At 38.3% G+C, this 27,851-nt stretch overlaps 4 protein-coding genes and 1 pseudogene across 4 annotated transcripts; all 5 read right to left on the minus strand.

Moving 5' to 3' along the window:
- Nucleotides 1-307: 307 nt before the first annotated feature.
- LOC114146244 (zona pellucida sperm-binding protein 3-like) lies at nt 308-6,964 on the minus strand (annotated as a pseudogene).
- A 3,638-nt stretch (nt 6,965-10,602) lies between these two features.
- LOC114146366 (uncharacterized) lies at nt 10,603-12,352 on the minus strand. Its single transcript, XM_028020327.1, has 7 exons — nt 12,340-12,352; nt 11,827-12,080; nt 11,663-11,749; nt 11,476-11,517; nt 11,231-11,353; nt 11,037-11,081; nt 10,603-10,917 (listed from the first exon to the last, which is right to left on the minus strand). Exons 1-7 carry the CDS (start codon nt 12,350-12,352, stop codon nt 10,780-10,782), a joined length of 702 nt encoding a protein of 233 aa, XP_027876128.1. The 3' UTR covers nt 10,603-10,779.
- Nucleotides 12,353-14,399: 2,047 nt separating this feature from the next.
- On the minus strand, nt 14,400-21,307 carry LOC114147139 (schwannomin-interacting protein 1-like). Its single transcript, XM_028021700.1, has 7 exons — nt 21,153-21,307; nt 19,297-19,406; nt 16,743-16,860; nt 16,419-16,625; nt 15,955-16,078; nt 15,485-15,578; nt 14,400-15,399 (listed from the first exon to the last, which is right to left on the minus strand). The coding sequence occupies exons 1-7, from the start codon at nt 21,180-21,182 to the stop codon at nt 15,348-15,350; spliced, it is 735 nt and encodes a 244-aa protein (XP_027877501.1). The 5' UTR covers nt 21,183-21,307; the 3' UTR covers nt 14,400-15,347.
- A 1,856-nt stretch (nt 21,308-23,163) lies between these two features.
- On the minus strand, nt 23,164-24,761 carry LOC114147137 (uncharacterized). The gene is made up of 4 exons (XM_028021699.1): nt 24,479-24,761; nt 24,289-24,408; nt 24,098-24,216; nt 23,164-23,994 (listed from the first exon to the last, which is right to left on the minus strand). The coding sequence occupies exons 1-4, from the start codon at nt 24,717-24,719 to the stop codon at nt 23,230-23,232; spliced, it is 1,245 nt and encodes a 414-aa protein (XP_027877500.1). The 5' UTR covers nt 24,720-24,761; the 3' UTR covers nt 23,164-23,229.
- A 1,565-nt stretch (nt 24,762-26,326) lies between these two features.
- Nucleotides 26,327-27,851, minus strand: LOC114146048 (leucine-rich repeat extensin-like protein 2). The gene is made up of 4 exons (XM_028019790.1): nt 27,504-27,851; nt 27,264-27,401; nt 27,071-27,189; nt 26,327-26,903 (listed from the first exon to the last, which is right to left on the minus strand). Exons 1-4 carry the CDS (start codon nt 27,769-27,771, stop codon nt 26,361-26,363), a joined length of 1,068 nt encoding a protein of 355 aa, XP_027875591.1. The 5' UTR covers nt 27,772-27,851; the 3' UTR covers nt 26,327-26,360.

A 27,851-nucleotide genomic window follows, 5' to 3' on the forward strand; every position in this document is an offset into this window, starting at 1 on the left:
TTCTAGCTTGAGCTGGTATTAATCGTTGTTCAATAACGCAATATCAAGAATTATATTATTTAAACTTCAAAAGAACAACAGACGTGTGTTCCTATTACCCTTCTGGAAATTTTCCCAAAAAAGCCACGGGGAGAAATATTAACATTTGTCAACTGATTTTACTTTGATCAGTAATCAAGAAAAAATGATGTCATAACATTGGTCAAACAAGGAAATACGGTGAATTCAAAACGTAAGCAGTTTAAGTCATAAAATAGAAACATTAGCTGGAGATCACAAATAATGACTTCTTAAAGTTCAAGCATGTTCAAACAACATCGGCGTCATTCATCCTGGAGGGGCCCGCTCGTCCTCTGCTTCCGTCCTTAATGGTCTCTTCGTAAGTCGGGAGATCTTTACATTCCTCATATGTGGGGAGAGTCACATCTGCAGCAGAAGCTAGAGGTGGATCAGCCAAGGTGTCCCGCGAACAGCTCTCCATGAGCATTTCCTGTGACATAGTGACCGGCGGCTGTCCGTTTTGCGGCGGGCTGTGCTGCCTAGATTTGGAGCATAGCATCCTCTGGATAAAGTAGCCCAGGGCGAAGAGGAGCAGCATGATAAGCACCCCTGAAAGTTTCCGGGTGACCATGGCGATGTTGTAGTAAGTCTTGTCCGCATGAGGTTTGCAACAAGGAACGAGCGTGGTGTTTTTACAGCAGATCTCGTCGTCCCTGCAGATGCTCAGTTCGCATCTTCGGTACGAGGAAACAAGTGTGCGGGTCAGGAGGCAAATACTGAAAACTATCAGTGTCCGGCGTATGCTGGAAAACATATCTGCTGGGATCGGAACCGGAAAAAAACAAACAAACAAAAAAACAAAACAATTAAGCTCTAAAAATCTACGCGTCGAAAGATTCCTGGATTGAAACATAGAAATAGAGAACCAACGAGTCACCGCATGCCCAGCGGAAAAACAAAGCGACCAGTTTGAGCCATAAATTTTCAACAATTGGCATTCAGCCCTTTTTTTTTCTTTTCCCAAAAAAACACTATTCCAACAAGCCCGGCTTTAACTTTTTATTGTACTCAGAAGTCCTTCCGACGCATCAGGCATTCAGTGTGTTGGTAAGTCGTAAGCCCACTCATGAACATAATTCCTAATCGAGAACTGGACTCGTGGAAACAAAGAAAAATGGTCTTCAAATCCCAAATGGCGTGAGGAAAGTCATGTCCAGAAGAGCTGTGGGATTGTTTCAGGACCACGGACAGCGTACACGCCCTCCGGGGGGAAAAATAATGGGCGGGGGGTCACGCTGTCTGTGGCGCTGACGTAGACCTTTTAAATTGCAAATAGTCTAAAACTCTTCTCTGGCAAGAGCGCAAGTAAGATCCATTTGCAATAAGGTTTAGTATTCACTTGTGGGTCAAGCTGGGTCAGCGCAGTGCAATGCGTTGATCCACTTAGACTGCGACGTCGATACAAAGCTCAACGTGGTGTCCTTTTACTGATGGGGGGGGGGGGGAGGGGATCACTACTCATTGGGCAGTTTCTGAATTTTACAAAACACAATAGCGCTGCACCTGTGCTTTAATTTTGCCCAGAAAAAAAGGGGGGAAAAAAAGAAGAAAAAAAAAAGAAAGGAGCTAAATTTGTATGGGGTCGTTTTACTGGCAATGTTGAAACCAGCATTTTGTGTTACGTCATAGCCTTAGCAAAGATAATCGATAAAGTGACTGCATGATTAGGTTGTGGGTTGTAATGGCAGGAAGTGGCCCTTAAAAGCATGTCTGGATGTCTTCTAAATTGACACGAGTCAGTGTCAAGTTACTGCAGATGAATCTTTGCTCTTGTCAGAGATGCGTTGTTTGTATCTGTGAAGCAAACAATGCATTCTTTACATGTACACGTCTCTCTGTGTGGTTTCAAGGGAATCCAATGCTAAATAAATTGATATAGCAATTTATACCAAGGTCCATAAACTGGCAGGAGGTTAGAGTTACATTACATGTTGCACAATGTCATTGGAAAAAATGTGACTAAATATGTTGAAACAGAGTTCTCAAAACATACAGATGAATCCAACGTGAAATAAATTGCATGAAATAAATTCAAGGAGAAACTCATATTCATTACATAACTGGATACATTTTTCAAACATTTTAACATAAAGCTTATGAAAATTCATAATCTCAAAAAAAAATTACAAAACAAGTCAAAGCTTTTCAGACTGCAATGTCAGCCTACAGAATTGGTCATGTATTGTACACATTATGCCCTCATATCTGGTTGGGACTTTAAGAATTACTCCATCAATGCAACATGGGACGAACGTGAATAGTCTGTGGCTCTACAAGTGTCACAGATTTGCTAGTGGTCTACAGCTCATCCATTCCTTTGGTCTGGTGTCAACTTTCATTAAGACTCCACAGATTCTCTGTGAGGATTAGCTCAAGTCAAAATGCCAGACCATCATGCACAGTCAGTCTTTAAATTAGGCATTTCAATGTTTGGAAATGTCAGTAGGTGCCAAGTTCTGCTGGAGGGGAAGAGAATCAGCAGCTCTATGCAGCTCTTCAGCAGGCCCAACAAATGAAGAAGAAATGGTTCCCCAAATCACAGATTGTCAGGCTTCCTCACCTGATAAGTCTGAGGAAGCTTGCAACAGTTTAGTCCTTTTTCTTAGCCCATATATGATCCTTCAGACATGGATACATCTACAGTGGTATTTTAAACACTTCTTGTGCACTCCATGTGTAAATGCCCGTTCCATTATATATGCTGATTGTAGGTTGTTACCCATAGTACCCAGTAGGGGGTGCTGTAGTTTGGTTCACGTTGAGTTAGTGCCTTCATTTAAAGCGAAAAATAAGAGGAAGTGTTGCTAGTCTCCTGTCAGTCAGCACTTTGGGCTGAAATATCCCACGGACAAGAGGAAGAGGATGATATTCTTCATCTTTATGACTCTGGACTGTAGCGCACATTTTCAGAACTGGCTAAAGGCTAAAGGCAGCACAGTACGGACTTTACCACCATAAACTTTGCAGCCCTTGGACAGCGGAGCGAGGTGCATCTTTAGAACCGCATTAGTTTGTAAAGTTAGCGTTACTATGTAATGTATTCATGTTTTGTGTCAAACAAAGGCACTTAAGCAAATGTATTTTCTTTTCTTTTAGTTTTCACGGTGTATTTGGAGCACGGTGTATTCAGCGCTATTCAACAAACTTGGTTTCAAAAGAAGTAAACACGAATCTACTGCACCCGTCGAAGCTCTCCGTGTTTTCTTGGGTCTGAGGGACTGCGACACCATGTCTTGCAACCTCAATCTAGATAGGGTTCACTAAACAATTTCCTCAGATTTTATTATCCTGTTGCTTGTTTGCTTCATCTGACAAATGTCTTTCTTCCACAAAACTTTCTACATCCAGCCATCTATTGAATAAGCTAAAAATTAGCTACTTTTGCAAAGGCTTCATTGCTCACTTCCTTGTGAAAGTTTGCCAATGAGTTTGTGTAGTACAATTCAGTAAAGCTAATCTTCTCCCATAATTATGTAGGCCATAGCAAGATATTTCACATAACTTATTTGGTAAATTAACTTTAATGATGCTGATGCACTTAGAAACATCTTTAATTAGGTAGTTATTAACATTTGTCTCACTAATTTATGTGTATGGAATACCAAGAAAACAACAAACCTGGTCACTGGGTTCCTGGTAGAACTTGAAGGCCACTAGCTGGAACCTCAGCTTGTGCTCCTCAACTCTTGGCAAGAAATAAGAATTGGAGTTTGTCAGGAAAGCATCAACTTTCATTGAGACAAATACAAGTTTATAACTTACAGAAACAACTGTATATTTTAATGCTGCAGCAAAATAGACCGTCACTGCTCACCCATAATGCTCATTGAAATCATATCTTACAGCTGCTTCTGCATCGGGAGTTGTAGTGGCAACACAGTGGTCAACATAAACTCGAAGAGGTATGTGGTGACCCATAATAATAGATACTTCAAAGCGAATGAGATCACCCACAAAAAATGTGGTAGATCCCCTCTCATACTGCCAATCATCTGCAAAAGGAGTAAAAATAAACCTATTATTTTCCCTTAAATGTGCTCTGTAGCTCATCCGATAATCCATATCGAGAAAAAAAACAAAAAACAACAAAAACCCATGTAATACCACTCATAATTTGCAGACTGAAGTATATCTGGCCATCTACAGAATCTATGGAGGTAAAAGGAATCCAGATGGGATATAAAGAGATGGCATCCTGAAACAAAAGAATGTATATGCCTTTAAAAATACAGTGGGGCTTATGCAATCTGTACACTAGAAGATCATATGGTTTCGGCAACAACTATCCACCATTTTGAATATAAAGTACTCACCTGTCATAATTGCATTCAACTGGTACAGCTGCTCCATCCAGTCTGAGCAATCCATCTAATGAAGGTTTGGTGAGTAGGCCAGAACATTGGAATAGATTATCTTCTCTTCTGTTGACTGGGAAATGGCAAATGCATGTGCATTAGTCTCAGTGGCATGATTTTTTTTTTTTTTTTTTTTACATGAGCATTAGTAACGGAGTCATATATTCTGTGACAACTTAAAAATGTTCCTTCACCTAAAAGGGGGGGGGAGGGGAAGAAAATACTGAACACTGGGTCATATTTCATTCAACAAATTATTAGAAATTACATTGGTCAGACGTAAGCTGGATAATTCTGAAACTCTTACACTTGTGTGAAACAGTGCATTAGAAACACAAAATCACCTGGATGAGTCAAATCTTTAAACAGATATTTAACCAACTCTTCTGATTAACGAGTCTTTTAATCCATTTGTGAAACACAAATCCAGATAAAGTGCAACTAACTCAGAAGAATTGAGTAGCTTAAGGCGCCATTCAAGCAAAAACTGAAAACACGTGAATGTTCACTTCTTGAATAAGATTTTTTTTCATAGTTTCGATCTGCAGCAGTCGGTGCTTACAGAAAGTTTGGTTCCACAGTCTGTCAGCCGGGCCAGAATGGTGAACTCTTCGTCACTTGACTGGACCGGCCCGCATCCTGCCCCTTCGCTCGGAGAGTTCGGTCCCAGTTGGAGATGTGCACCGTCCACCTTTAGGCTCTTGTCAAACATGTCCGCCTGCACCAGAACCTCACTAGAATCTGGTGGCACTTTACCACGACTGGTCGAGGTCGAACACTGAGCTCCGGCGCTTCGCCGACAGCTGAGGCTGGACTCCCCCATATGTTCTGACCAAAGCTTGTGGGCTGCTTGTTCGTGAACCCCGACTGTAGTCCAGCCGACCTTCTGTAAAAGTGAATAAAAAACGATGAGCCACCAGGACATGATTCGTCGCAGGTTGCGATCCATTCTAAGACACGTTTGGAAGATACTGGGCCTTCAATCCACGGAAGGTATGTCCGCAGCTGCAGGTGATTAAGGCTCCTCCGACACACCTGGTGAGGAATATTTATGACCAGCTCTTCATAACTGTTTTTTTCCTCGACTTTGCCCTGGATAAAAGTTCATAATGGATTTTTTTTTCTTTAACATTTTTTTTGTTTGTCATTAATTTTTTTAGATTCTAATCATAAGTCATAAGTGCTGTACGCCTAAAAGTCCACAAGATGGCAACAGAGCTGTATGACATTATTTCTGGAGTTTACAGGGACGGTAATAACCAAGAATAATACTATCAGTTTGTACATAATAAACTGACAGACTGAAAATCTCATGACTTTGAGATTTTTCAAACATATTTGTAATAAAATCAAAGTTGGGTTGTCCGAAGAAACAAATATTGATAATTAAACAATTGATTAACTTAATAAACACTTGGACCTCAGCAGTAAATGCCCATAATATTGTTAGTATTCAAAAGTACTTTTATGGTAAAGCTTAACATGCTTAACATTTTCTTTACATTTTCACAGCTTTCATGTATTTTTATTACATTTTAGGTTCAAGCCATGTAACTGATAGATTATTTTTTATTATTTTAGGAATTATTTGTGTAAGAATATAATAGTAATATTTGACCATGATATGTGTTTGGTGAACATAAACGAGTCAAATAAATCAAGTAGTTATTAATAGGTCTTAAAGTCCAAGTTGAAGTGCAAGTTCTCTGTAGTTTCAGCATGAATCAAAATGTGACAAGTGAAAAAATACATTTACCAAGGATTCACTTCTTCATTAGTTTCCTTTTCTCAATAAATACACTTTTCAGTAGACCAGATACAGAATTTAATAAATAGCATTTTAACACTGGAATGGTTAAATTAAATAACTTCCTTCTTCTATTTACTTGTTGCTTTTCTTGAGACCATAATGATATGACAGTTAGATGAAAAATAAATTCTTAACATTTAGAGCAACATGTGTAATTCAGTATTGTAGCAACTTTTTATAACGTAAATTTCTCGCAAACATTTTGTGAGATTGAAATTAATGAATGGGATGCCGATGAAAATTTCTAAAATAAAATCATGATGTGTATTATCACAGCAAGTTGAAATATTTCATAATTTACAATTATGAAAATACAGAGGACGTCATATGTATCTCTTACATGCACATCTTGATTGCTTCAGTTATTTTTTCTCAGAGACAAAACAACTCATATTTGATTGCTATAAATAAAATATTTTCTAACATTTAGATATAACATTTTTACGCCTGTGTTTTCTGGTTTCTGCCCAGATATAGCAGCTTAGTATCATTTAATATGGTGAATAAATTTGGAATAATAATAGATTGAATTTTACATCTTGAGTACCTGACAGTTTTTTTTTTCTTTTGATATATTCTCAGAGATTACATCCCAGGTCCCTCTTAACCTCAGCAACCACAAATATCCGAAGAGTTTGTTCACATGACAAGGAAACAATACAAACCAAAGCTGACAAAACAAAACCAACTATTCACTTTCAGTACTCTTTTATGAATAACATATGCAGATAACCTGCATAGTTGAAACATCCTTCCCGCAACTAACCTTCGTTTAGTCACTCCCAAGGTTGGCACATCATGGGATGCCTGGGAAAGATTCTTACGAGTGGTATTTTGGGACATCCACTGGGTGATGTACAGGATATAGTTCTGTGGTAAAAGATGTTGATACAGTGGCGTCTTAACACCTTGTTGTCATTTTTAGGAAGATAAGAAAGTTGCTCGCTGGATTACACTGGATACTATCAATATAAAGCAAGAAGGCTGGATAAGAGGAACTAAAGTAATTTTTTTCTCTTCTTTTTAATAGTTCTATTAAAACCCCAAAGCCTTTTACAGTGATGATTAGGCTCATCTGCATGTAAGACACTGGACTTTCCAAATGAAGTGTACGCAAGCATTGCTAAGCATTCAGGGTGAATTAAACAATCAAGGTAGTGGTTACAGGAAAATTCTTCTACATGTTTATTATCATGTGTTTTTATAGCAACCACATCAACAAATGATTGAGACCATCACTTTAAACAAATGAAGGTCTTCTTGTAAATCCTAGGTAATGTAAAAATCACAGTAAAATCAAATATTATTAATCAGAATATTAATAATATTAATATCAGTTACTATTAATTAATTAATATGATGTTTAACTAATATTAATGAATTAATATTTAGTCATTAAATATTAATAAATATATTACAGAATATGTTGATTTGTTTACTACAATTAATCCATTAATTTCCATTGATTGATTTATTAATCAAAATTAATAAATTAAGATTGATCAATTAATATAATTGAGCAGTATTAATTTATTAATATTGATTAGTATTAATATTCACTAAAAACTGAACAAAATTTTTAAAAAGCTTTATTATTTACTAATGTGATATTACTATTATCACCTTCCTAAAATAAGTTCCTCAGTCATTTTTTGCCAAAAGTGATTTTTTTTACCATCTTTTTTTATATATATATATCTGGTGATTTTTTTTTTCTTGAGAAAAAATTACATTGGCAATTATTTTAGGAAGTTGATAAAAATCACATTTATGAGAAGCACAGATGACTCCATTTACAGATAATTAAACATTTAATTAGGCTGTGATTTTCAAAGAATGTTTTGCTTATTAGTAAATGACAAAATACACCATGGAAGACTTAAGAGGATTTCTTTCTTGAACAAAAGTATATACTGAATTTTGATTGTTCTTAACTTTGAGCTTCACAACCTGTTGAGTCTCAAACATTAATATCCCAAGCAAACTTTCACAGATTGTAACTTTAATATGAGACTTTGTGGTTAACTTAAGTAGTTTTTAAACAGGTAGCCTGCCTCGGTTTAATTCATAAAGATGAATTAAACCATAAAGATGAATTCATAAAGATGAATTAAACTCTAGATGAGGGTAATCCTTGCTTCCCACAGAGGCTACCACCTCTGACATCACAGGTCTCTCTCAGCCTCAGCAGCCACAAAAAAACCAAATATTTACTTTCAGTACATTTTTTTCAGTAACAGACAGTGGATAACCTGCCCTTTCGAAACATCATTCCCTCAACTAACCTACGTGCACAACTTACAGGTCAAGTTGCTCATTTACAGACTGTTCAGGAATCTTATGACTGGGCTTATGAAATCATAATTATGTTCTGAGAAAATGATACCTGGTATGTTCACACATCAGCTCCTCAACATGAGAAAGGAATGTAGGCAATGCTACAGACTGATGTCAAGTCTGAATGTCAATGTCAATGTCAATGTCAAATTTATTTATATAGCACCTTACAGCAGACAAGACTGCACCAAAGTGCTGTACAAAACAACAACACAAAAACAACAACACAAATGACAAAACAGAACACACATCATTTAAATGCCAGAGAATAAAAGTGAGTTTTAAGAAGCGATTTAAAATGGTCCAGGCTGTGGGCAGATCTAATCTGGAAAGGTAAGTTATTCCATAAAACAGGAGCAGCAACAGAAAAAGCTCGATCTCCTTTCCTCTTAAGTCGAGTTCGAGGAACTGTAAGTAATAACTGATTATTTGATCGTAGCGTTCTGGACACAGACTGGAGATTTAAAAGGTCCCGAAGATAAGGGGGGGCTAACCCATTTAAAACTTTAAAAGTTAACAAAAGAATCTTAAAATCTATTCGATAAAAGACAGGCAGCCAGTGTAAAGATGCCAGAGTTGGCCTTATGTGGTCATGCTTCCTGGTTCCTGTGAGAAGCCGTGCTGCTGCGTTATGGATCATTTGAAGTCGCTGAATCTGTGATTTTTCCATCCCTCTATATAAAGAGTTGCAGTAATCCAGTCGAGTTGTTATGAAGGCATGGATAAGTCTTTCAAAGTCCTTAAAACCGAAATAAGATTTAACTTTTGCTAAAAGCCGAAGGTGGTAAAAACTCGATTTAACGACAGAACTAACTTGTTTATGTAGCTTTAGAGAGCTGTCAAAAGTGAAACCAAGATTCCTAGCAGAGGTCTGATAAGAGCGAGCTAAAGAACCAAGAATCTGATCTGGATTTGTAGTCTGAAGTTTCTGACCAAATAATAGAACTTGAGTTTTGCTTTCATTGAGGTGAAGAAAGTTTTTTTCCATCCATAATTTAACTTCAGCTGAACACTATCTAAATCAAGAGAAATCAAAATGATTTGTTATAAAAGCAGTTTAATATGAGAATAATGCCTGGTTTTCAAATTATTTTGCACAAAATGGGAAGACGGTCAACATTAATGGAAGATAGGTGAAGAAAAACACAGAACAGTCCTGAAAGAACTCTGAAAGACTACAGACTGGTGTGGAGGTTCACCTTCTAGCAGGACAACTACCCTAAATGTACAGCCAGAGCTGCAGTGGAATGTTAAAGACTATTAATGTGTTCCAGTAAGTCAAAGTTCACACCTAAACCAAATTTCAAATCTCTGGCAGGAATTGTGCCTTCTAATCGGTTTTGCTGAGCATGAGCAATTTTGTGAAGAAATAAATTGCAGTAGTGTGCAGAGTCTTTGTAGCTGTGATTGCACACAGATACATATTCAGATTTTCAAGTGCTGAAAATAAATAACTGAAAATTGTGTGTTATCTTTCATCTGACAATTCTGCAGGATTGTGATTTTAAATCTGACATAATGTAAACACTCCGAAGAGAAATGCATTCTTTCCTTTATTTTTTTCCCTTATTTTATTTAATCAGGTAAACCCCGTTGAGATCTAGATCTCATTTTCAAGAGGGACCTGAGCAAAAAAATTTGCAATACATAGCAACTTGGTTACAAGATAAAAACAATTAATACATATGCACAAGTATAAAACAATAAAAACAATTTAAACACAATGACATTCTTTTGAATGACACTGCACAGTTTTTATAAAATCCAGTATTTGGAATTAATCACTAGGTTTTAACTGTAATTGACATTTTTGATTTCAAATTGAATCATTCTGACTTACGAAATGAGTGAGAATCAATGATTAAAAACAAGACAGAACATCAGGTATCATGCAGGAAAAAAGTTTATTTGATCAGTTTTAGAACCAACTAAACAACATCACCATAAATAGTTAAAATAAATAGTCCAGAATAAAAAAAATATTACATTATGTAAACATCACATATTCCAAAATATACTTTATAAAAGTACACTGTCACATATCATCTTGATGTTAAATGGAATCATCACAGACTTACAAAATATAATAAATAATGTTATTATAAAACATAGACTTCAGTGTTTCTTTTACAGCTGGATTTTTTTTTTTAAAGTAGCATGCAGTTTAACTGTTTGAGAAGTTGCTGCTTGTTTCTTGCTCTGGAGATCGGTGAGGATTTAGTTAGTGTGTTCACCGAGGCTCATGTAGCCAATGGCTCGGTTGATCGTGATGGTGCGGACTTGGAAGCCTTTCATGATCTTGCAGAGACGCTGCCGTTGATTGAAGCCGTTGGCGCTCGAATGGCCCACAGAAGCCTGAAGAAATACAAAGGCATCATTAAGGCTTTGTGGAAGTAGCTCATCTGGTAAAGTTGTGCTTGGGTTTATCAGAAATATATTTCTCACTAGTTTTTGAGTGAACAGCTAAGGCTTACCTCCGCTGAGTTCCAGGCTGTTGGGTTAGATGACCTAAAGCAATTCTGTCAATTACAAAAAAAAACACTTCAGTTTTGTTTTGTTTTTTCATAAAAGAGTTCAATTTGTAGCATGAAAAGAAGTACAAATGTATCAATGCTTACAAAGCAACAAGTATCAGTTCAAAAAGCACTGGTGATAATGATTGACAAACCTCCATGAGCTCTTTGAGGGGGAGGAGAACAGAAGAACCAAGAGTACCGTCAGAATCCGGCAGAGCTGAGAGAACCTTGTAGTAGTGGCTCAGGTCCTTTCCGATGTCGCTCATACATGTCTCCTATACAGAAAAACAACAAACATCACCTTCAGACTCAAGAAAAGTGACGCCTTGAATTCTATTGACAGAAAAAGCATGCTTGAACACATAAAACTTTGTTAGGTAGCTATTTAGACGCCTACCCGATCAAATGCTGAAGTAGTTTCCCCAGAGCATACTGAACCCTGTGGGACAAACAATTTACAAAGACCCATTAAAACCACTTTCATAAAAAAATTGATATGCAGCACAACTTCTGTGATTTCTCTTTATAAATAAATTATTTGACTGTCAAATTACCGCCACGTGATGTCAGTGTATTGGCTGTACCTGCGGCGAGCACACAGTCGGCGTCCTGGTCTTCAAGTTCAGCTCCATGTTGTGCCTGGTGCAGTTCATTCCACTGAACATCCTTGTCTGTTGGGAGCAGAGAGGTTTAGCACCCCAAACACAGCGGCAACAACGTAGAATTCAACCTTCACCAAGTCACCTACTGGATCGTCTGGTGCTAGAAGATTTGTGATGTTTTCCAGAAGCGTCCGTGCATAAAAGACACAGGAGCCGGTCATCTGTCCGTTGGGCATCGGTGGCAGTGACCGACTGACCACCCATGCAGGACAGCTGAGTGCCAGGAGCAACAGCACAGGAGTGAAGTCTGGCAATAAAAGAAAAGAAAAACAGAGTAATGTTAACAACTTTAATCTTCTAATTATTTTCTTGCTGAGATCCACAGAGAAATCACATGATACTCACAAAGCTTCATGAGTGGCATCCTGGACTTGAGTTTCTCTGAGTGTAATTGTTCAAACTCAGGCATCCTCAAGGGTTTTATACCCTAAGTAGGGATTTTCTCTTTTTTATTTCTTGAAACTGAAAGTGCTATGTCACATCAATCGCCCTTTTGTGTCTAGTGGGTGAAACTGGAAATAACAAATCTGTGAGGCTACTTGTGTTAACTATTGGCATTTATACTACCAAGCGAGAATATTAGTTGATGCTATTTTGACCCTCCACAGTCATACTGCTACACAATTCTCCATTCAAAAATTTTCAAAGCAAAACTGGATGTATTTAATTTCTTGTAAGAGAAAAAAAGAAATAAGTTACAAAATAAGAAAAGGGTCCAAAGGTTGATGTGCACTTTGATGATAAGCAAATATTATTACAAGAACACTTATATGTAATTGTTACATGAACAACAAATCATATAATGTTTATTTGTGTTTTTAAAATTAACTTTTGAACCTTTTTTTTTCACATAGCTGCATTGAAATAATACGTCGTGTAAATTTTGGATTATTTTATCTTCATTAAGGTGATCTGAACAAAGTTGGTCAAAAAGCAACATTTTATTTTGGGTCACATTTTCACGTCAAAATTTTCATAAAATGAAAAAAAGCAGCAAATAAATTTTGAAGAATGAGACGTTCTAATTAAAACACTTTAGTGCAGATGCTCTTGAGCTTTACAAGGGCCACGCGTCACTTTTTTATTGGTTGCAGTTATTATGGTTATGTTGACCATAATCCAGCAGGCACAGTAAGACGTTATAAAATAACGTCATGAAACGTTATTTTTGTCGAAATAAAAAAAAAAAATTGTCATGAAAAAAAAACTGAAAATGAACCCTTTTTATGGTATGAGATATAGAATAAAAAGTTTCAAATTGTTTTAGAACCAGAACTGATCAAGTGCAGAAATGATAAATATGGAAATAACCCTTTAATTCTATTCATTACTCTAGCATGCTAGAGATCAGTTGTTTGCTGTAGCACTTTCAAAAACAGAGCACTGCAATTACACTATTGTATTACAGTCATGTTTAATAAATTGGAATATTATTGAAAGTTAATTTATGTCAGCAAATTAATTCCAGTAAAACACATTATACTGATAGATTAGACACAGCCTGATGACTGTGGGCTTATACTTAGGATCAGAATATTACACTAAACCAATAAACATACAGTTATAATACCGAAATGTGGGCTTCATAAAGGTATGTTTAATACCTGCTACAGTTTTCAAATTGTACTTTTAATCTGATGAACAAGCCTCACTGGAATCCATAGTTTAATTTATCAAATAAGACTGAATGTCTGTCACTCTGTTACACTTTTTTCTTGTAACGTTCTCTCGAAATGCTGTCCCAACAAGCAGCCTTTCCTTGATAACTGCCGTCACAACGTGGTAATAACTACGTCCTTTCTTGCATCAAAGTATTAGTCTCATTAGACACAACTGGTGTTATGTCTAAATTATTGATCTCTATTCTTCTCAGTAGTAGTCCACATTTATTTTGCCAGATAAAGTCACATGCTGACAGTAGGTTACAGGTCAGATTTCCTCTCGACCAGAAATCAGTATCTGCACTGGTGAACAAGATGAATAGTCTGTGTGAGAGGTTATGTTCTTGGTTCCTCCTTGCTCTGGGTGTCAAATTGCAAAGTCAAATTTCTTATAAGTTATGTTCTATACAGTACAATATTTGTATAATAATGGTTTTTTGTTACATTACATAACTACATTTAAAAAAAAAGTTAAATTCAATAAAATATGGTATGAATGAATCTTTGAAGCTAAATTTGGTTTTCCTATGGCTTCTTACGAGATATTTTTCTCATTCTTTTTGTTTATCTGTGTCTTTTCAAGCAGTATTGTTGAGTCCATGAAATATTGAATCAAAAGTGTCTTCTTCTAGCTATAATCACTGTTGTAACTAGTCTGATTTTCAGTCCAATTTTTCCTAGTTGCCATTTATCAAGAACCTCTGATGTCATTTTTTTGTAGGATACCTAATTATTTTTATCAGAGTGGTTTCCCGTGTGCTTCCTGTAACTCTTTTTCATAAATTGTCACACAGTCAGAAGTGTGAATGTGTGAATGAAGATAAAAACCCAGCAGTGGCTGGTTTGTAAAAGTAGAAAATAAACGTGTTAATGAGCGTTGACGTCACTCTGCCTTTCGGTTTCCAGGAAATCGCACATTCTATTAGCGCTTTCTGAGGAGCGTGAGACTTCCAAAGCACAAATTCTTCTGAAATCCAATTGAATGCAGCTCACAACAGTTCACAATTGAAACATTTATTACTGGATTTGTTATTACAATCATTGTACAGTACATTTCTTAATGAAGCAAACAATATAAAGTTCATCTTTGTGTGAATAGACATTCTTAGAAAGCTGAGTGTGGAAACACCAAACATCTAATCAATTTAATCATTCTTTAAATAAAGTCTCTTTTGACATGTACACACATAAAATAGATTATTCTCTGACTCTTATGTGTTAATATGTAACTGACATGTTTTATGGTCGGCATAAGCAAATAAAGCACAAAACATGATTTTGCATATTTCCTATCCGGAGGTTTGTACTTTTATTTGACTCCATTTTTTTTTATTAAACTATCTTGATGTTCTTACACTATCGATAGAAACAAAATGGTAAAATATGTTGCAAGCAGGTGCTAAAAGTGAATTTCAGTAATGAAACAGCTTTGATACAGTGCTCATAGTGGAATAAATGATACACTTTACAAATACACAGAGCACATCAACAAAATCAAGTGTTTGGTGTGCCACATTGAGAGGTTTAAATTAATTCAGTCCTAAGATGAAAGGCAAAACAAGAGAGTTGTTCCCAAAAATGAGAGTGCTGTGCAAAATTCACCAAATGTTAAAAGAACAACAAGAATACTGTAGAAACGGGGTAACAGGATTCCCCCATCCAAAGAATTATACAACATGACTTATCTTTAGTGGGAATGAGAAGCCTGCACCAACTCATTTGTGCCCATTTTAAATTACTGACCTCATTCTCTTTTGACTTTGGTTTGGGGCTTTTTAGACTGAGTCACGCGATACGATAAACTGCATGCGTGTTCATGCTATAGGCTTTTTTGGGGGGGGTTTCCAAACATCATGACCATGGCTCTAGTTAGTAAAAACACAAAACAACAGTCTGTGGCATGGGAGGCTGGATGGCGTGCAAATGGACACGTGTGGATAGGATGTTTATTTAGAGACCGCTTTCTCTGTTTGGTGCCGCTGATGGCTGTGCGCATGCCTGTAGCAAAAAAAAGAACAAAAGTCAAAGATACGTAAATTCACTAATTTGAAACACTGGCTCTCTGCTACAAGTGGAAGAATACCTGGTTAGGTCCTCTATGTCCACCAGCATAGCATCTTGTTCCACATGCAGCTCATCCCTCATTAGTAACAACTGCACCAGCTCCTCGTTTAGATCTGCATAAGATGATCAAAATGTTATATTTCAGAAAGCCCCTAAATAGTGCCAACTGATAATAATTTTGTTTTACTAATATGTTGCCCACTAAAGTACCAGAGCAAATTACGATATGACTGCCTTTAAATATAATTGACATAGTTAACCACAAAATTTGCCCTGCGACAGACTGGCGACCTGTCCAGGGTGTACCCCGCCTCTCGCCCGGAACGTAGCTGGAGATGGGCACCAGCAACCCTCCCGACCCCATTAGGGACAAGGGTGTACGGAAAATGGATGGATGGATGGAACCACAAAATTTGGAAGGTCATGGAACTCCCATTTCTCAGGTTTCTAACAGCTTGCATGCATGCTAGTGTTGTTTGGACTACTCACTCTGAATTTGTGAGTGTAAGTCATTTGTTATGACTTGCAGCTGTCCCAGACTCATATCCCTCATGTCCCCGTGCTTCAGGTTCCACTTCACCAACCCCTCACTGATGTGGGGCAGATGAGGGAGCTGAAAGACGCATACAAACGAATTGCTGTGCATCAGAACAGTACAAAATCGAGTTGTTTTCAAGAATTCATCAACTTTAAATGGGCCTTGCAAATATTCCCCATCTATAAAAAGTGGGACAAACTTGCTGACCTTCACTTACCAGGGGCTTTCTCTTGCATCACACACACAAACCAGACAATTGACAGTTTACTGAAGTCCAGCAAGTCCCTAATGGCATCTTTATTGTGTTTACTGTAAGAGCACCCATCCATCTAGTTTCCCCTTTTCATTTGCTGTGGATCTTTTATTGTCTTATAAAGGTGTAGCAGTAAATCTTATCTCTTTCTCGCTGACTAACCAGGTCGGCAACAGGCGAACGTCTGTGCAGCTGGATTTGCCTCTCCACCTCCACCTGCATGCGAGCCATGGGTCGAGCCAGTGCCAGCGCCACCCGTGCCTCCTCCTGCAGCCTTCTCTGCACCCGCCAGAAGCCGCTGCAGTCGTCCAACGGATCCGAGTCCTCTTCTGCCGTGTCCCGGTCTGATAGTGATGAACTCTGCTTGCTCTGCACAGGAAGTAAGGGAATTAGTGGAAAGTTGCAGCAGCCAGGGTGCATTTTAATGTGCTTGTGATGCACGAGAGGAGCTGGACACGAGAAACAGGAGTATCTGCTGGTGCATACCATCGGTGACAGCGGTGTGTCCAAGCTGGTCTCGGTCCTACTGTCCTCAGCATCACTGTCTTTGTCACTGCTGCTGTCGTTGACAAAGCAAACCTGCAGATTCACCCCGCTCTGCAGCCTGAGAGGAAAAATAAGAAGGTTTTTAGTCGACACCAAACTTAGAGTTAAAAGGGAAAACTTTTAATTCCATGTGTGTTCTTTCTTTTTGTTTTTTCACAAGACAGCAATAAAACCTCAAACGTTTGGGGGATTGATGTCTATGTAAAGACCCAAAACAACAATTCTGCATATCTAATGATTAAAACCCATCAAGACACTAAATTAAAATGAGATGTTTAAATAAAAAAAGTGAAAAAGGATCTATTTCTTGAATAGATCCACAAGTAGTAGCTTTTTTACCAAGGTTGTCTTTGAATACAACATCAACAAATCTGGCCCAAGCTGTAGAACGTAGATTGCAAATAAATGTTAAAGCTAATAAATTGATTAATCAGGAATAATTAAGAGTATGCAGGGCCTTAATTGAATTCCCAGGATCTAAAACAAATCACGATAAGCATTAGGAGGGAATGAAATTGAAAGTAATTATCAAAAAACAAAAAAGCTAAGCTAGTTACCTCACAGTGTCCCCAACCACAGCTTTTCCAAACCAATAAATGCGCTATTCATTCAATATCTCACCACGGCACCCCCTACTGAAAGGAAACCACTCAACAACCAGGATCAGAACAATTTGTTATACATCCCACAAACAAGATGAGGTGGAGCTGGAATTTCCACTTAGAGCTAAATCCTATGATAATGTATCTATATTGGGGGTCACGTGGCTCATATACCACAATCCCAGTTTAATGGATTGCATCACGGATCACTTCTCTTTTCACAGAGCGCTTCCTCAAGCTAACGAGAAAGAATCTCTGGGTCAGAGGGTAGGTGTGGTTTAAATAAGGTAAACAGGGGGTAAAATAGTGTCTAGAAGTTACAAGAGGTCAAGGCTGTTGTTGACCAGAAATGACGAAACAGTACTGTCACAGGTGTTATGAGTTTTTTTCTTTTTTGTGGGTGTTATTGGCCGTGATGTCAACCAACTCATTCCACTGCACGCCTTTTGTAGTATCCAAAACCTCAATTACAAATGTGAAATGTCAGTTTTGGGGGATAGTAACAGCCATCATGTTACTATGTAAATAAAACAAATGAGGCTGTGTTGTTGAGGCTTTTGTTATATAATCTTAACTGACAAAAAAAAAGAAGAGAATGGACAACTAAAACACTTAGTTTTATTTTTTTAAGTTAGCCTAGCGTAAAGGTACGGGCAATGTTTTCTGAACTTGATGCCACGGTCAGAATATTTTCCTCTGCAAAATGTCAGAGGGTAACTATACACCCTGTGACTTATACCAGTTTTTCCCGAACTCCAACCTCTTTGTTCTGCTTTTATTGGAGGGAAAAGGCATTTAATCCAATTCCTGTCTGTCTCCTTGAAGTGAATCTGTCCTTACAGGAAGCATTTTACTTTCTGTTTTACACTTCCGTCTGTTAAACCAAACAGAATCCAACCATTTTTATTTTAACATTTTCTTCTAAGTTACGCAGCTGCTCCTCACACTAATTCAAAATACATTTCCACAGACTGCTGGCACTGCATGGAGGCTCAGTCGGCCACTGTACCAACATGTTTATCCTCTGAGGACGTTGGAGCTAAACCCTCTAATAAATCCAACACACTATGATAAGTAGTATCCTTATAGGATAAACGTGTTGGATGGATGAAAGATAGGTTTGTCAAAAAGTAGCAGAATACTTTAGGTATACTAGGAATGTGAATCATTACTATAAAGGATTTTGTATTTTTATTAGTACTCACTTTTGCTGTGCTTTTAAAATATTAATCTGCACAAATAGGGCTCATTGAGGACCAGAACTGAACAATGAGTGGCAGCATCTAGTTCATATGCCCTGCAGCTCTGGGGAAAAAAGGCCTTGAAAACTATATGAAGAAACTGCTGGCTTCTTTTAATCAGGACTGAGGAATATGGCTATTTGCAACATCGTTCAAGTAAAGTTCAACTATTACTTTATCAGCTTTTTCTTTTTCTGTCATGTTTTAACTTCTTATTTGTTGTGTCGGATCAGCATTTTAATGTTTCTTTTTATGCTTGTCTGTTTTTGCACAGAAAGTAACACTGTGACTTAGCACATTTTTATAATGATATGTTTTTGTTGTTGTTTTGAAAAGTCAGTTCTTAATAGGGAAGTCCTGGTTAAAAAAAAAAAAAAAAGAGGTGACCACATGTTGGTCACTGACAATGTCGGGGTGACAAATCAAAACTGAACCAAAATATCAGGAGTTTTATTAAAGCCTTTTGTAATATATGTTGAATACGTGGATATTTAAAAAAAATAAACTTTTACAAAATATTAATGCTATCCTACCCATTTCTCAAGTTAATATACCGACAGTTTCAGAACAGTAATTCTGTTAGATTTAGTAAAAAAGGCACATTGATCAAACTCAAACCAAACACACTCACAGACACAGACTGAAACCTACCGAGAGGATGGGGTGCTCTTGCTGCAGCTGGTATAGATGACAGGCTCGTCGTCATAGAAACTGCCAAGGGCAAGTTTCTGCCTGATTGACTCTCTCTCATTCCTCTGAGCCTACCAGGAAAAAAAAGAAGCACGCATGAGTGATAAAGGATATTAATAAAAGTGTGGCTGCTACACTGCCACATCCACTCACCTGCCCTAGACATTAGCAGGGACTGAAGTGATTGCTTACAGCTACAAAGGCTTTACTAGCAATAATATTAGGGATGGTTAAAGGTTTCAAAAATAGTATTTTTACCCTTTCAAGAGATTATGTTTGGTAAACAATTATTCAGTGATTTAAATGATAAAGATCTGAGTTTTTCAGATGCCTCTCCATGTATATAGACTGGTAGATCACAAGAAGTCAGATCTGAGCTGCTGTCATGAATGAATATCAAAGGTATTAACTTTATTTTGTGTTACAGCAAGACTTTCAAAAAATGACAAAAAATTAAAAAGCAGCAGAAAAGCATGAATACATAATATACGGGTTTTTTTCTACAATTTGTGTGTTTATTTTGATTTATTCATTAAATCATCTTTATGTGAATTGGATTAATGTCTACATTTTTCTTCATCTTTATTTCTTTTCTTTGCCATTTTAAAGAATCATGTTATTTAAACAAAAACCTGTGGTAAATGCAGTTTTGATTTTTAATTGAAGCAAAACCCACAAATATATTAAAAATCTAAATTCCCTGTTGGAGAGTCAAACGTCCACTAGATGGCACTCTTTTCTTGATTTTTCTATATAACATTGAATTGTGCTTTACATTTTCGCACTGTTTGAAAAATTACAAAGGCTAGCGACTTTACAGATTGTACACATGTGCTAAAAAGGTTTTCTCAGCTCAAACGCCATCAGCTGATGTATTTCTCAACAAGTGTTGCATAAATTATATTCAAGGGTCCCTCGGGGTAAGCAATAGTTTGTAAGGGCTCACAAAGGTTTTCAATGCATCAGGCCAGTAATACTCTTACATTGTTATTTGAGACATTTACCGTTGTTCACAACTTCAACTCTTTAGCTCCTCTCATCGTTCATGTCATTCCATTTAGATTTCTACACTTTTGTTTTATCCTAATCCTGTATGGTATGAAAGCTGAGGAATCCTTCCATTTTGGAGAAAGTCTTGAATTTCAGTCTTGGAATCAAATTAGAGTTCAAGATTGCTCTTAGCACCAAAATAACAACAATAATCTCCAGTGGCTGTAAATATTTAACCAAAAATCATATCCAAATTCAGTCAGACTCGCACAAAATTTTATAAAGCTGCACCTCAAGTTCTGTGACGCACATTCAGATGAGGATGTGATGTCAGAGCATGAATCAGGTGAGACACTTTACAATTTTGCTTCCCCACGACAGATGGCCAGATGTCTCCCCCCTTCCTCACACCAACATAATTTTTCACCTTGAGACATAGTAAGTACATATTGATGAATGGAATGGAAAGCACAGACAACACAGTGAAGCCGTTTCATTCATCAACCACCTCAACCTATTTTTAGCCTTCAAGAATGTGATTTAAAAAAAGACAAGTGTCACTACAATGACTCAAAATGATTTATAATCATGTTAATCCGGATAAAGATTAAATTGATATAAATATAAGTGAGAGACTATTGAGAGATGCACAAATCGGAATCACATGAAAACATCCACTCCCTTTTCAGACATCCACTCATCCATTATGGCTGACATCTCCAGCTGCACACCCATTACGCAGATACCTATCCCCCATACCTGTGAAAATCATGTCACGAACACTCTACTCAGAATCTCCACACCAACGCAAACCCAAATCCACACACCTGGTAAACGCGTTTCTCCTGATGCACCATCTTCTAACGCATCGTACCAACACAGCCGTTCTGCCCTTCTCTACACTGCAGTGGAGCTCTCGTATACTGCAGGTCCATGCAAGGAGAGGAGAGTGAGGGAGGAGAGCACGGGGAGGGGAGAGGCAGCAGAGAGTGAAAGGAGGAGGGGTTGAAAGTGTGGGAAGAGACGGAAGCAGAAGAGGAGACAGAAATGGTAGAGAGTGGGAGAGGGAGGGGAGAGTTAGAGCTGCCACAGTTTTCCTGATCTGTTATCTGTGCCTCCATCTTCCCCACTTGCATTTAGCCTCCATCTTTCCTTTGCTGAAAATAAAAATACAAAATATGTAGATTTGGTGAAGGAATCGAGTTCCAGGTGAGTCGGACTATATATTAATTTCCGAATGAGACTGCATTACTGGAAGGCAAAACAACGAGAGAGGCCCTGTTTCATTTGAAAAGGGTTCTGTAACAGATAACACTAACACGGCCCTGCTATTCTGTCCAACTTCTGTCTCCTTGTTTCCTTTCTAGTTTTTGTTTGTTTTTATGTGAACTGATTAAAGCACAATCTGCCATAAAAGAGAGAGAAGGAAGCCGATGATGCATCTGCTCAAACATACTAAAACGCTCTGCTCTCAGAGTGCTGTATCACAGTGAAGCAGTGGGTCGATCAAAGCATTTTGAATCATCATTCAGCCGTCATCTGCGCAGAACTAAAAATACCCAGCTTACAGAGGGAACTTCTCTCAAGAACATATTAACTTTTAAGTTTATTTTGTGTATTGAGAAGCAGTAACTCGCACAACATGGTCACTCACAGAGATGCTGGACAGCCTGGATCGTCCCCCACAGTAACAGCCTTCAGCTTGTGGTACCAAGATGTCCTGAACTTCATCAGCCCAGCTGGGGCTCTCAACCATGCAGCGTCCTTCGTGGTGCTGAGCATCCCTGCTGCTGTCACCGTCCTCCCACCAGTGGCCTGGTGTGTCTCCTCTGAACATTTCTACTTCTGCTAAATCCACATCATATTCTTCCAAAAAGGCCAACTGTATAGAAGAGTCCTGAAAATTTGGGGTTGAAGGTGAAATCCAAGCAATATTTTAAGATTTAAAAAAAAAAACAAAAAAAACATACCTTCAACTTCCAAAAGCTCCTTCATATATTTGAATTATGTATACCAACCTAAATCCATCTTGTTTAAAAAGAAGGCATTTAGGATTCTCCTTAGAATTATTTTTCTCTTATATCTGGAGAAACAGAAAAAAGACGTACTCCGTTTCCAGAGTGTGTAGCGTTGCACATTCTTCGCCGTCACATGAGCCCAGTTTCAGTGAAGTGTAAATGTTCCTCGTTCACATGCAGCATCAGAGGGTGCCCAAGGGAAAGAACGCCATGTGGAAATGTATAACAAGAGACAGAATGGGGTGAACATGCACATGTTTTGCAATATAAAGTAAAACACCTGCTGATCAGTAAATTAGAATTAAACTTAGTAATTCAAAAGTAGCTTTATATAGATACACATTTCACATAGCTAATATGGATTACAGTCAACTAAAAATTACTCAAATTTGAACATTGTAAAGGACCAATGAGATGGATGTCTACAACAATTATGGTCAACCAAATCTTAAATTTTACATTTTGAAGTAAAGGCTCCAAAATTTGGAACAAATGTAGAGGCAGCGAGTTTTAGAATCAATATAAAATTTCCACTTATCTGGAAATTGACATTATCTGGTGTTAGTCCAGTTATGTTGATTTTGGAACCAATTCCCTTCCTGATGTCAATATGTTACTGGCTAGCATGTTTAAAATCCAGTTTTCAAAACATACAGTTGATTGAGTATACCCCAGTAAACAGCATCTTTCAGTACAATATTGAACTGGAGTTCTAGTTCCAGCAGTAAACCCCTTAAACGCCACCAAGGAAATAAATGAAGATTCACGTCAAAAATTCTCCAGACAAGACATTGTTCAAAGTTAAACATGTTTATTAAACTCTCAGGAGACCCAGGCACCTAAAAAGGAGAACAGTCCAACTTCTGTTACAGGAGAGCATTGCCACTTATCTAGGAGTTAGGTCCTCCCAGTCAAGGTCTGGATCATCTTGGCTTGCAGTGTGATAAAGCAAAGGGAATGACTCCCAGAAAGAGTCAGGATTTGCTGGACTTTGGTATCCAGAGCCGATCTGTGGAGACACATTTTGCTGCTCCTCTGGCATTTCGTGGCTTCCAAATGACATTCTTGGAGCAAAGAACAGCCTGTCAAAAGGACCAGTCCTTCTAGCATATGGGCAGTAACTGCTTGGCATGTTGGCTGTAGTTGTTGGAACTGTGGGAGTAAGGTAATCCATGAAGAATTGGTAGAAGGGGTGGTTAGCTACCTGAGGCATTGGATTTGCTTGGGGATACAGTTGCCATCCTGGACGTCTATAAGCATGGTAATAAGATCGCAGGGGATGATTCTGCTGTTTAAGGTAGTGAGAATACAGTGGGTAGAGTGCAAAGAGTTTTTTCCAGAAGTAGGGATTTTTATAAATTGGGCGAGCTGTGACAGCAGTGGTCGTGGTGAGAGGAGGCATAGTGGTAGTAGTTGTAGGGGGTGGGGTATACAGGCAGAGTGGATAAGGTTTATATGGACTACAAGGAAAATACATGGGACGCCATCTTAAATGACGTCTCATACGATGAAGGCTTAGAGACTCGTGAGACAAATTATCCTTTAAAGGAAGAGCAGGCTCTGTTGTGTTCACCTCAGCCATTGGAAACATGGTGCAGGTTATATTAATGCCACTCTCCCTCCATCTCATTGTGAGGATGTACGTCCCATTCTGAAACAGGGAACAGGTCAAGTTACACAATGCCTTGTGCTTTTACACTCAACTGTAGAGACGCAAGTTTGGAGAATAAGGCAGTGGGAGCAAAATGGCTTACCTCTTGTAAAACTGTACAACTATCATAACGAACAAGTAGAACAAGTCCAAGCTTAGTCTGGTTCACCAAGATACCACAAGCTTCAGGCACCTGGTTAAGCGGTACATATTCCGAGTTGCCTGCAAGGAAAAGCCCAATAACTCAGCTGAGTAAGTTTAGACAATTTAAACAATTGCTACAGAGACTCCTACCAATGTCCAGTTGTAGCTCAGCAGCACTCAGGCCCATCACTTTGAATTTCATTTTGCTAGGGCCACAGTGAAGCGAAGAGTTAGAGGTGCGCCATTCATCTCCAGTAGTCACGCCAGTTTCTGTCACACATACACACAAAACATTAAATGTTTGTCAGTAAATTACAGTTAGACATGAAAAGTGGCTTACCATTGGTGTCAGCTTGGATTGAGGCATTTAATCCAATGTTTGGGCCAACAGCCACAGAAGGAGCCGACTCAAACTCTTTTCCAGTAAACGTAGCATCTTCCACTTCAGAACTCCTCCCCAATTTAAGTGCTTTAGTTAATCCTCGCCAGCTAAAAAATGTTAGACCAAGTGCTAAAGAACACAAGAGCAGTGCAGCAGCTATTGTTTTCCATTTTCTACGCCACGCACCACTTTCCATCATAGCAAGGAAACACAACAGCTCAGTATGATGGATAACTTCTCAGTCACACCTTTTAAATAGTGCATGCAATCTAAGTGCCAGGTGATTCAATTAAGGAATCAACCAATCAGCCACAGCTCACCCCCTGTTGCCAATTAGGTTCCAACTGGTGATTCTTTAGCATCTGCTCCAGATTATAACGTTTATTTATCTGCTCAAAAGAGAGATCTTAATGGTTGGATGACTCCTGCCATTAAAATCAAGAAGAAGAAGATCTTAATGCTGACAAGAACATTATAAACCATGACCTCACACAAATCAGCATCAATTCAAACAACTTTAGCTGTAAAAATTGGTACGGTACCCGAAAGCTATTCTCAAGAGTAGCATAACTTTAAAATGTTTTTGCTCAAGTAGATGCAAAAAGAAGTCAGTCAAAACATGACCAAAGAGTTTTAAAAAAAACCCAAATATTTAATGAATATTCTGACTGAACACTTTGATCACGACTGTTTCCCATTTAATGAAAGAAATAAACCCACGGGCAAATAAATGTGAAGAAATGAAGTAATATAATCATAAATTAACCAACAAAGGCACAAGAAACCAAGGTCTAAATTTCAGTTGTTCTCATTATAAAGCCTATGAAACCAACCAAACCCCAGATGGCAACATGGATATGTTGCCGTTTGAGTATATCTCGTATATATACTCTAAATTCACTTGCCCTCCAAACAGCACAGCAAAGTTCAGATAGAAATTAACATTGAAACAAGAACACTTGCGTACTGTGATCAGAAAAAGCAGACTGCCTGTATCAAACTGTGGGTATGTATCTATGACCTCTGTACCATCAATTGTACCCAAGAGTAGAATTACTTAAGATTACTCAAGTAAAAGTTTTGTGAAATCAAACATTTTTAAAATTACAAATAAAAGTAACTCATTGCTCTCCAACTGTAAATATGTAGGATTATTGATTTTAATATCCAAAAAAATCAAGACAATTGTGAATGTAGCCCAAAATGGTGGGAGTTTGCCCTGCAGTCGTTGGATTCCCAGTCCATTTGTGTCCCTGGGCAAGACACTTCATCCACCTTGTGTTGGTCAGAAGAACAGACGGCAAACAAAAAAAAGTTAGCCTCACTTCCATCAGCCTGTCCAAAGGCAGCTGTAGCTACAATCCAGTACCTTGTTATTGGTGTGTGTAAATGTGCCCTTTGACATTTCAGTTGGAGATATAAAGAGAGCACTATAAGTAGAGACATTACAATGAAACCCAGACATGTTTCATTGGAATGTGGGGCTGAGTAGAATGCACATACAACTTCAGATTTTTTTTTTTTAAATTAGAAAAAAAAGCCTTGTTCCACCTAGTCCTGTCAGAAGTAGGACTTCATCAACTTGAGAGCTGAGCCATGTTTCACTGGCCTTAAGATAGAAATCATGGCCTACCTGAATAATTGCAGTGAGACTGATCAATTTTGAAAATACTTCATTTAATCCACCCCCAGTAAGTTTAATTTTTAGTGTGCAAAATTAATCACAACACCAGCTTGTTAGGCTTTTGGGGTAGCATTGAAATACCATGTCAGTATGCATTTACTTGAACACAAACAAATCACAAGTTGTGTTTTCAAAAATTTATTTTAAAGCTTCACACTAGCCTTTATGAGAATAAAACATGTGAGGAAAATGTTCATTTGGAACAACAGGCAGGTACTCCATGGGATACAACTGTGCAGGGGCATCAGAAGGACCCTGGGTAGGTGCAGGAGACTCTGTAGTTTTAGATGAAATTGTTGTCGTCTTCTGTCCTGAAGTTGGAGACTTTGGAGGTTTTTCAGTTGGATAAGGCAAGAAGGGAGGAAATTCTGGAAATTGAGGCCAGTATTGGACAGGGAAATATGGTGGAAAGGGAATCTGAGGATATGGGACTTTAGGTACTGATGTGGTAGGTGGTGGGGCAGTCGTCTGAGGTGGGAAAGGGTAGAAGTACAGGTGTAAGGGAAGTTTTGGAAGTTGTGGCACAGGTTTTGCAGGTTCAGCCGGTGCAGGCAAGAGATGAGAATAAAAGTCAAAGTAAGGCTGGCTGAGCATCTGGGGAACCTGCGGCATCTGGGGAACCTGAGTTCTTGCACTTTTGGGACATAACAGAGACAGAGGATGGCCTTGCCAGAGCAGTGGTAGCATGTAATTTCCTCCCTTGTGATAAAAAAACCCAAAAACATTTGCTTATTTTATTAAGTTTTATGCAAAGCAGTAACTGCATAAGAAATCTCCAAGTTCAGAAATTTATCCCGACATCTTGCAAAGTTAAGCAAGACAGTTTTACTTTAACACAAACCATTTTAGAACAAATTATGGGATACCTGCTGAATCATGTTGCAGCCATCATACGGAGCCATCAGAACAAATACCATCGCGTTCCCATGCATTCTGTAGCCACATTTTGGAGGGACCATGGAAAGAGGCACCGGGGGCTCGTGTGCTGTGGTGGAGGGGGAGGGGGAACATCAATATCCACTCCAAGTAACAAATTTACTTTGAACATGTTAGTTTTACCTTGCTCCACTGCAAGTTGTGAAGCTCCTGGTCCAAGTGACCTGAACTTCATGTGGTCACCAAAACAATGCAGAGAGGTTGCTAAGGGTTTCCATTTCTCCTGGGAGGTCTCTTCCATGTCAGCCTGCTGAGACCAGCCTATGAAGGAAAGGGAAAAAAACAAACAAAAATAAACTGTCACTCTAGATTCAGACAAAACTGTAGTACGGGCTGGAGACACCTTCCTTTTATAATACATACCAGCAAAATCTGCTTGATAATCTGTCTCATCATCCAGTGAAGCGTTTTTAGAGTGCTTTTTGCTTCCATATGGGACCTCAAAAACCCTCCCGAACACGATGTTTCCTTCTTGAACTCGACCTGAGGGAGGAAAGCCAGTTTCTCTCTGCACGATTCGTCTCTGGGATTTCCTCAGTCGAAAGCAGTCTGTAGTTTTCACCCAGTAACAGGTCAGAATAACAAGTGCAGCCAAACAAACGGCGGGATTTTTCACCTTTTCTCTACCCATCGTGCAAATTCTGTGAAGAGGTCTGTGAAGTATTGCTTTGTCGCGCCTTTTTAAAATAATTCGTCGTTTGGAGGCAAAGA

Source organism: Xiphophorus couchianus, chromosome 6 (assembly GCF_001444195.1).
Source record: "Xiphophorus couchianus chromosome 6, X_couchianus-1.0, whole genome shotgun sequence".
Classification (NCBI taxonomy): Eukaryota; Metazoa; Chordata; class Actinopteri; order Cyprinodontiformes; family Poeciliidae; genus Xiphophorus; species Xiphophorus couchianus.